Consider the following 10,351-nt stretch of genomic DNA (forward strand, 5'->3'; position numbering starts at 1 on the left):
CTCCATGTCAAGGACTAGAGCAGTTTAGATTAGGTTATGTACTACGTTTATGTTTGTGCGATGAACTTCCAGTGAACTGTGGTGGCGAGAACTATGTTTATCTACTATGTGTGAATTATGCAGTATGGTAAGAAGGATCCGCTCTGCCATGCCTTCCGCGGTACCGCAAAATGGTTTTACAGTAGCCATTAAACAAAAATTGCGGTACCGCGAATTACAGGATCTGCCAGAGATGCACGTGTACCCCATGACAAAAACAAGTATACATCAAGGGCGCAAAATAAGCAAGGGGTGCTACCTGTTTGTTTTGGCTTTTGCTTTTGCTTTTGCAGCTTTTCCACTTTGCCAAAAAAAGCCATAGAAGCTCCTAAATAGGTGTTTTTCGAGCTTTTTTGGCTTGAGCCAAATAAGCTCCAAAAGCACCTATTTAGGAGCTTCTATGGCCAAAATGGAAAAGCTACAAAAGCAGAAGCAAAACCCCAAACAAACAAGGCCTATATTCTCCTGCAAAATGATGGTTGCACTGCAAGATCAAAAAAAATCAACCGTATACAGGAAAAATAATACAATACAGCATACAAACAGCACTACAGCCAATCTTCGAGTACCGGCAAGGCATACAGACCTGCACCCTGAAAATTGCACATTGTATGATCTGGCCTGTATAGCAAGCCACATCTTTGATCCTAAACCCATGGTGATGCTGTAAGCTGGTAGACATATCTCAAGTTGATGAGGCCTCCTTCAGCATTCCATCAGCTCCACTTACACTGCCATTGCCATTTCGAATGAGCTTTTCCTCTGAAGGTAGATTTTTCATTATTTTTCTAGTTGGTCCTGAAGCGTTCCACAAGTACCACACACGTGATTTTGGGGGTGGCACAGCTCCCGATACAGGAGCTACCAATCCAAGTTTCCCCTCATCTATAATGCTGTCAATTATTCCATAATCCTTGGCCTCCCAAGGACTCATGAAACAGTCAAACTTCGTGTCCTCGTCAATCTACAAGAAACAGCAATCAGCACAATGCAGTTTTCTGTTGCTGTTGGATAGGCAAAAGCATGGGCAACAAGTTCTGGAGGACTACCTGCTCTTCAGGCTTTCCAGTGATCCTTGACATTATCTTGTTGATCTTTATCTTCTCATAGAGCATTTCTGTTATCTGCAATCCCATCTCTGTGGCCTGCCACATGCATGAATCAACATATTACGCTTTTGAAGAAAGAATGGCTGTGAACTTGCAGATCAGGATCACCTGCCAGGATAGCACTTGCATGCTAGTCAGAAATGAAGATACCCCAGCCTGATTTCTAAAATGTAGGCCATCTGGCAGTCTTGTTCAGATACTAGGAAGTATAATGGCACGTTGTAACTAATACTTTCAAGTCTCACTTTTTCCACCAATTTCATCTCAAGTGTGCTATACGTTGCTCACACTAGGCCTCCCATCTCAGAACTTACAAAATAAAACATCATTTGAGGAACAGCGAACAACTTGAATGATGAATAAAGATAGCATATTATCGATATTCTCCATACTTTACCAGGATAGTAGATCACTAACCACTGGTCTAAGGAACCTGCATGTGCATAAGACCAACCACTGGCTAATATGAAACTGTTTCACTAATCTTAGCCAGAAGCAAATTGGATTATAACATGTGCACACTGATAAAGGATAAGAATCAATGTAATGCGTAGTGTGTTTGTATTGGGCCTCTCCGGCGGTCTATATGGAGTACAAAATGATAAATTTAGGTGCTTCAGGGTGTATTTATCAAGTATATTGCACATCCTACATCTAGGTAGGGTTCTAGTGCATCGTCTTCAAAAAGTAATGCATGGTTATGAAAAACTTCAATTTACTTTCTGGAGACAAGTTTACACTGAAATCTATTTATTTTTTCAATGAGTTTGTATTAACGGAAATGCTATTTGGCGAACGTTCACCTGGAGGCTGATGCTGGCGAACACCCTTCCTGCCATCTGATTTGGCCACACGGATCTTGGCGCAAATTTGACACCACGTCAGCTCCCTAAAAGAGTTCACTGCAACTGCTCTCCTGGCGAACGACCTTTTTACTTTTTTTCTTCAAAAAAAGTGCGGATCGAACTCATGCCCTCCTGCAGTATAGCTACGCGCACTCACTAGTTGGGCTACAGAGGTGTTTGTGAACACTTTGCGCTCAAACACCTTTTATGTATTCAAGTTATTTTGTTTTTATATTCATTTTTTATTTGAAAAAGAAAAAAATCCCTAAATTTCCCATTGTTTGAAAGAACAAAAATCCTTTATTTTTAGAGGTGATTTTTCCCCCTAAACTTGCCATGTGCATTTTTATTATATGTAGCATGGCAATTTCCATGTCTTTTTCAATGCACCCATGAAAATTTTTATTAAGAGCATGGCATTTTAATAATTAGTAACATGAAATTTTTATGATTAAGAGCATGTCATTTTTATTACTAATAATATGGCAGTTTTCTTATTAACAAGGGGCATGGCATTTTTTTATTGCATGGCAGGTTTTTTTGGGGGCTTATCCAGATAAAATATTTTCTCTAGAGGATGTCAGTTTTATAAAGTAGCACGGCAATTTTCAATATTTATTCAGAGCATGGCATTTTTACAAATTTGTGCATTTTTTTTGTTCATATGACATTTTTTATATAAAGGATGGCAGTTTTAAAGTTTAGCATGGCCGAAAATATCTAGATCACTCGACATTTTTTTATTTCAAAGTTTAACGTGGCAGTTTAGAAAAAACACTTAAATGGGCCTTATGTGTCTCAGGGTCACCCTGACACCCTACCCTGGCGAACGACCAGAAATGGTCGCTGGGAGCTGCTCCCAGGGCGAACTAATCGTCACATGGGAGCTCTCCCCTAGCGATCACTCAATATTAGGGTCAAGTGGGAGTTGCCAACAAAATGGGTCAAAATTAGGTTAAGGTGGTCGAAGAGTATGGTGGGTGGTGTATGCGAAAAGGAAACAAAGATGGCAAAATGGCAAAATTTTGATGGAGTCAAATGGTGGTGGAACCTATCTAAATTGAAGGTAGATGTCAATAGCTATGCAACGAGCTAAAGAAGACGAAATCGGACTCCCGATGTGAAAAGTTATGACCGAAACGATGAAGCGGTGCCAACTGGGGGGGTCGTGCGCACAGGGTGTCCAGAGACTTTTCGGGGGCCGTGGGCATAGGGGTGGCTTAAATTTCACGATTTGAACCACAGATTTGAAGGGGAAAAGAAATTTTGGGGGTGAATTTCATGGTAGGGAGATGGGGAAGGCCAAGATCTACTTGCCAAACAACAAAATTGTGGATCAAACACAACAAAATCTCACAAGAACCAACAAATGGCAAAAAAATTGGTGAGACTATTTTTGGTGGGGATTTTCAAATTGGGACAAAAACAAACAAAATTAGGCTACAAAATGAAGGAGGTAGACTCCAAATTTGCGAGAACCTAAGCTCTGATCCAAGATGATGCAGGGTGGAGACCCTAATTGGTGATATTTCACGAATTGGAGGGGAAATCCACGAAGAACACAGGGAGGAATGTGGAGAAATCACAAGAGGAACACTCAAGAACAAGCACAACCACACATCAACTAGATTAACAAACACATAAGATCCATGAGGTACATGAACAATCAAAGGGAACAAGGATACATGGTAAGGTTCATCCCAAATCCAAGAGGACATGAGGTCTTGATGATCTAGAGAGATCCTTCTCCCATAGGAGGTCTTGATGATCCTATGATGGGGATCCTTCTCCCTTAGGAGGTCTTGATCCAAGGAAGAGGTAGATGAGCAAAGCTCTCTCTAAATTATATCATATCCTTTGCTAACCCTAACAAATGACCTAGGTACGGAATATATAGGTGGCTGGAGGTGAGGGACAAAGTGGAAGGGTAAAAGGGGCATTCCCCGTTCAGCTCACGGGCAGGCCCATGCGCACGAGCTAAAGTACCCCCGTGGACACGGGGTCCCGTGTGCACAGTACAGGCCCGTGCGCACAGAGAGGTCAGCAGCTCCAGCGGGTGCCTGTGCGCATGGGGTCTAGGGGGGCCGTGCGCACGGGGTATCCGGAAAGTCTCTGGATAGCTCGTGCGCACGGGGTCCAGAGGGGTCGTGCACACGGGGTCGTCTGTGCGTCGCTTCTTCTTCCAGTTGTTGGGCTCCTCCTTCCATGTGCCCTTCTAGCTCCTCTTCTCGGACTTCGTGAGGTTCCTTAGATCCTTGGCGGGGGTCGTCCACGTACCTAAAGACACACGTGGTTCCACAATGAGGTAGTAACCAAGTCCAATGGATATTCATGCCAAGCTCAATTGAGCTGATATGCAATGGCACATGCATGAGCTCTCATGCTAGGTCTACTTGGGGCTTGGGGAGATGTTGAGGTGTACATGAAGATGACCGTAGTTAATTACCAAAACAAGGCTAAAACCGATACACCCGCCCTCGCTGAGCGTCACGGAACATGACAGTCTCAAGGACACCATCAGCCGACCGAGCACACAACAGAAACAGCACATACACACCATCGAGGATAGAAATACCACTAAGATAGCACACATCATCATCACTCCTTGAGCAAGTGACTCAAACTTTGTTACCGACAACAACAACTGTGTGAAGCCGTACTAAGAAAAAACAATCAACAGGCCACAAACACTAGTGATAGGACTCAACACGTCGAGGACAAGGCAGCTCCGACTTCAACGATGAGCCTCGTATCAGAAAACTGCAAACTTTGTGCTGGAGACCGTCATACAAGAAAACCGCCTTTCTCGAGGCATAGTTGCCGCAATGCTGCCCGCAACACCTGTAGCTCTGACTTCACCGCTACACGACAAGAACATTGCACGGACAACCCAAAAGACCAACAAGCGATCAACGACAGAGGTCATACCGCGACCCAATTCCGCTCGTCACCACCATCATTGCCACACAAGTCGCTCAACTCCATCTTTGCTAGATGACGCCAACAAAGCAGCCTCAAACTATTGGACCCATCAGCCGGATCCGGCTCCGAGCCAATGCGCCCAAGAGGTAACACAACACCGAGCGTTGTCAAAGTCCGATCTTGTCCTGGTATTTTCCTGACAATATCCATCTAGGGGTAGCGCTGGTGTCGGAGATCCGGATGGTGCACATGAGGAAGATTTACCCAAGTTCACGCCCTTCGGTCGAGGTAATATTCTACTTCTTGCTTGTCTGTATTGATGATCTCGCCTCGCAGGGGGGGGGGGTCAACTGCCACGCCTTATATGTCGTGGCTAGGTTGATAGGATTCCCAAGTCGGTTAGTATATGCCTAAATACAGAAGAACTAGCTAGATACGTAGCAAAGTTCTTGTCTTGCCCACCAAGGTGGCGATGCGCCCTGTATTGCCAGAGGAGTCCAAGGAATAAAGTTGGGGCACCCTGTGGTTGTTGGGCTTCTTCTGTCCTCTGGGGCATGGAATTGTCAGTAGCCCCAAAGCTCTTCAAGATCTCAGTTGTTGATACTTCATCTAAACTAAGGTTTAGAATCGTTTTCGGACTGAGCGCGCCTGCGCCTTGTCGTCGATCGGCAGACTAGCCTTGATGAGCTCAAGAAGTTCATGAAATAAGATGATTAGTAATTCATAGGTCTAAACAACCTCTATCCTCGGACGAAGAAGCCCGCGGCCGTTATGTGAGTAACAAGTTAATCGTCTGACTTTATTCTCACCAATTATCCTGAGCACGCCATGAATTCAGACAGAACTCCTGCAAGGTATCTAGCGTAGGAGTCGGTCATGTTGCTAGCAAGAGCCTATGGGAGGGATAACCTAAGAACTCTCATCCTAACCAAAAATTGAAGTCAAAATGCTTCTTGGTCAAATTTGTTGTCGTCTGACCTTTCGCTCGTAGGGGAGCAGACACTATGGATTCCCTTCACAGGAGAGCTTTCCAAGACTGTTGTAGAACCCTTGGTGGGTTGCCACCAATGGTTTTCCGAACAGGCAGAGCTATTCTCGTACCTTTAGAGCTACGCTCCGAAAGTTTGACGTCATCGGAGCGAGGCTCTGGCGATTTAACCACCATTAGGGTGCCCTGAAATTTGCATAGCTATTAGAGCTCAACTTTGAAATCTGCGTTTTATCAGAGTTGTTGCTCTGGCGAACTAATTGTCGTCAGGGTGATGCACTGGCATCTATGTCCCCGCCAAAGGTGCTCCGTTAGTCCAAGTTCAATCAAAGCGAACGACGGCGCGTGACGCCCCAGGGTCGGGCTTGAATAGATTGAACTGGTCTAAGCCCGTTCCAAGCAAACGGGAGCTCTAAGAGTCACCAGGTCTAATTGAAACAAGTCAATGTTGGTCAAAGGAGCACCAAGAGACATGCCAATTGTGTGTGACGTCAGCGGTTGCCATGCATGCCCATTAACCTCCTCGATCTTCGCACGTCATGGGATGTTTCGGAGAAATAGTGGGGCACATGGCAAACAATCGGTGACAGACGCTTCAATGTCTTTGGTCATGGATAACAAAGAGGGGATTTTTACCTTTTACCGCGCTCCATTGCTCTTGCATGGGTCTTCCTCGCACTGCATTAGCAAGCTTCGAGATTTTGGCTTCCACCAAATCCCGCGCTCTCACCACCCAACTCTTGCTCCGCTCAGATGCGCTGCAGCAAGGGCGAGGAGCAATTCGAGTTCCAAATCAAGGAGCCGCTTTGGGACTGCAAGGAGGAAGTTATCCCGTGGGAGACACTCGACCTTCTGGACTTCATGGCGTCGAACTTCAAGGAGTCCACCGTGAGCATCCACGATGTTGACCTCCACCAGGCTTCTATTGCTGGCGATTTTGACCCTACGGCACTCTGCACAAGGAATTGCTGCTTCGGCACCTCGCCCCGACGAGGCGGCTTCTCCACCGCAACCACCGTCTATGACCATTCGTAGCCCGTGCACAACTTGCGGGGGCTGCCCTTCTTCAACGTGTTGGAGCTGCACAATCTCAACCTCAGCTCGATCCTCCATGTGGCGATCTTCATCACGTCTTGCAAGTGCCTCATCAGCATCCGCCCCCACTTCAACTTTTGGCGCGCCTGCGTGAAGCCGCAGCCCCAAGTGGGCAAGACGAACGTTTGTGATGGCGCTATCTTCCAGATCCGGTTGGATCTAGGGGACAAGACAGACATCAAGATAGAGTATTTTGGAGTATACTGTGAACAAGTCGGTGAAGAATTGGCGGGCCACCTGGTTCTACATCGCCAATGGGACTCCAAGTCTGCCAAAGTTCACCATGACTCCTTCGGAGCCAAGGGACTACTTGTCGAGAAGCCAGCGACCAAGGTACTCCTCAAGATCAAGCGGCTAAAAGAGGGAGTGACCGTGTATACACTCCTAATGGCATTTCTGTGTCGCCGAATCCGGCCCCTAAGGGTCAGGTACGACTGCATACCAAAATATCCTAGTTAGGAAGACCCTAATACAATGATCAGCACTCCTACGGACAAGGAGGCCGTCAAAGCTAGGATCGCTAACTTCTTGGAGATCCCCAAGGAGGACCACGACCACCTCTACGTGCTCGGTGAGGGACGTCATGGGTTCAACACAGTCAATCCACCGCCAATAGGCAAGTATTTTTTCCTTCGATTGATTTTTGCTTCCTCCATCAAACTCTGACTTGGTTTTTACTCCCTTGGACTTTCGAAGGTCTTGCCTCTGACCCTCCACTGCCGACTCGTGCTATGTTGCACCACCCCGGTCATGCATCAAGCTATGCTGGCGCAGGCGGCGGTGAAGTCGAGTCCAACAGTGGTGCTAGGAAGGCGGCGTCATGAATAGTCTTCGAGGAAAACTACCGCTAGCGCGGCTGGCGAAGGGAAGGCGGCCCCACCTATCAATGCGCACAAGAGGAAGCCTACTATGGGATCCGCATCGAGGAACCCATGGAGGCTGTCCCCATCCGCCAAGCGTCCCTGCAAAGCCACTCTACGGCGGCCGGAGGTGAGCCTGCGGGCTGTGCCAGGCTGACAAAGCCCTCCTCCACTCTGAAAAGGAGGTAGAGGTTGGGCTTTAACCCGCCCAAGGCATCGCGTAAGTACCTTGCCTCTTGTTTGATATTTTATGTATTAATCGTGAATGACTAACACTTATTCTGCTCTGACAGCCTCGAAGAAGAGGAGACCGCTACGTGGAGCGGCAGCGTTGTGGCCGAGGAGCACTTGCAGACCAAGCTGCTGCCTCGAAGAGTTTAACTTTGATCATAGCCCTCTATATCACACAAACTGATCATAATTTTCTTCTTGGCACATCTACCTCGAAGAATTTAACTTTGAAATCACACTTGTTTGCCTCAGTCACATCACATTGTAGTGTATATTTTTTAAAATTTATTATATATTGAAAGCACATAAGGAATGCACGGATTATGCCCCCACAAATTTGACACCTCACGAAACAGTCAAGGTACTGTATCAGAAATAAGGTTTGTTAGTTCAATCGGTACTGGGCCATTTTAGTTTCCAGACTTCAACATAAGCTGTTTGATAATACGACACTACATCCATTAATCAAAAAACATACATATGATTTTTTAGCAAGCTAATTCATGATTCCATCACTAACTATTTGCAAAAATGAACTACATTAGGAAATCCTACCTTCCCACCAGCTCCCCCTGATGGCTGATGGATCATAATTCTCGCATTTGGCATGCAAAATCTCTTTCCCTTTGTCCCAGCAGCTAACAAAAATGCACCCATGGAAGCCGCCAATCCAAAGCAAACAGTTGAGATATCAGCCTTGCAAAATTTCATGGCATCATAAATCCCCATTCCTGGTAATTGATGTGGCAGAAGTTATACTAGAGCATACAACATCAATTAGAAAAGACAGAAATTTGGGAAATGGTTACAGAAGTTATCAACGAGTTGTAATTTCAGTCGGTTTAACTGTTAAGGCAGGCTAAGACACTCTAACGTCATACAAAAGGAAGGCCAAGAAACTTTGAACTAGAAAAAAAAAATCCATGTACAGAAGGTAGGCTAAGACAAGCTGAACTAAACAGATAAAGAAAGCTCACTGAGCTAGCAAGATTTCGATCAAATAAGTCGAAATGGTTAGCTTCAAGGAACCGTGCGGAGACGCTGAGCTTTCTATAAACAGCCTAAAAGTTGTGATGCTGTTTAGCAACTGCACTTGACATTCTGGTAAACAAGTCATGTGCTCTGATGTTTCAGGACATGCTTTAAATGTATTGGCATCTTGGCACCTCTGCAGCTAGTGATGGCCACTTCGACGAGGCCTTGGAGACATCCTCGAGCCAGCGCCAAAGTACGCCCAATAGAGACCATCAGCTGGCGGTGATCACGCCATGTACTACTATGGCAGAACCTGTGTGTACTGACTGATTGGTTGGTTCTGTACTTGAATTTCCTGGGAGCAAAAGGAAGGGTAGTCAAAGGATGATGCATCCAGCAATAAATGTGAGCCATCAGCCACTTGCAAGACATGCAGGATATGGTGGATGCTGACATTAGCTGACTGATGGATGAATCGGAAGGGGGAAGGGGCAGCGATGATGCAAATTGCAATGTATTTTTACTCACATATAGGGAAAGAGTTGATCCATAAGATTATTTCTTTATCCGCAAGTTGGTGCCCATGAAAGAAATGGTCAGCTGGGTCAATGGAGTTGATAAAAATATCCTGAGTTGATACAGGTGTATTGACACCATGGCTTGGATGTTGCCAGTTTGCCATGATAGAGAGGTGGCAGGAGCTTGTGTTACTGCTACGTGAGAGACTAAATGACTTGGTGATGAGAAAACCATAGTGATGAGGTGGCAGTTATTGATTGGAAGGCTAAGAGCAAATAGGCGTGCTACAAATTTTATACTTCACCTATGTTGTCATCTTTGATTGGAAATTCGTTGTAAGCTTGCAGTGTTCTATTTCAACAGCAGTGGCTATGGTTGCCTGGCTGCTGGTTTAAAGATTTTCATTTTGCTCCTGACAATGTATAAGGGTAATCTCAGCACATCTATACCTACTAATAAAAGGGCTATTGCTTCTTACCACCATAATTTCGCCCGTGTTTTCGTCCGTCCATCCGCCCCACCTTTTTCGTACATCGCGCGCCACTGGGCCCTCAAATTGTTGCATTGTCAATCTTTTCTAATGGGCCACGGATGGGCCTTTTCGCAGGCACACAAAAAAATGGCCAACATCAGGGTTCGAACTCGGGACCTCAATTGTCGTCGAGAGCTGCAGCAACCAGCTGAGCCATCTATATTACATGTTCAATTATCCCACCTCGCTGCTTTAGACAGGATTCTACCAGTTTATAGGACCGCAGCTTCCCTGCA

General features: G+C 45.8%; 1 protein-coding gene across 1 annotated transcript; it reads right to left on the minus strand.

Annotated features, from left to right (window-relative positions):
• Positions 1 to 468: 468 nt before the first annotated feature.
• On the minus strand, positions 469 to 8,820 carry LOC125544569 (ATP-dependent Clp protease proteolytic subunit 3, chloroplastic; the record flags this gene model as incomplete). The annotated part of the gene is given in 3 exon segments (XM_048708302.1): positions 469 to 1,003; positions 1,089 to 1,184; positions 8,645 to 8,820. Coding segments are annotated over 3 exon segments (551 nt in total), but the record flags the coding sequence as incomplete, so codon positions are not given.
• Positions 8,821 to 10,351: the final 1,531 nt, after the last annotated feature.

The sequence above is a fragment of the Triticum urartu genome, chromosome 3 (genome assembly GCF_003073215.2).
Source record: "Triticum urartu cultivar G1812 chromosome 3, Tu2.1, whole genome shotgun sequence".
NCBI lineage: Eukaryota > Viridiplantae > Streptophyta > Magnoliopsida > Poales > Poaceae > Triticum > Triticum urartu.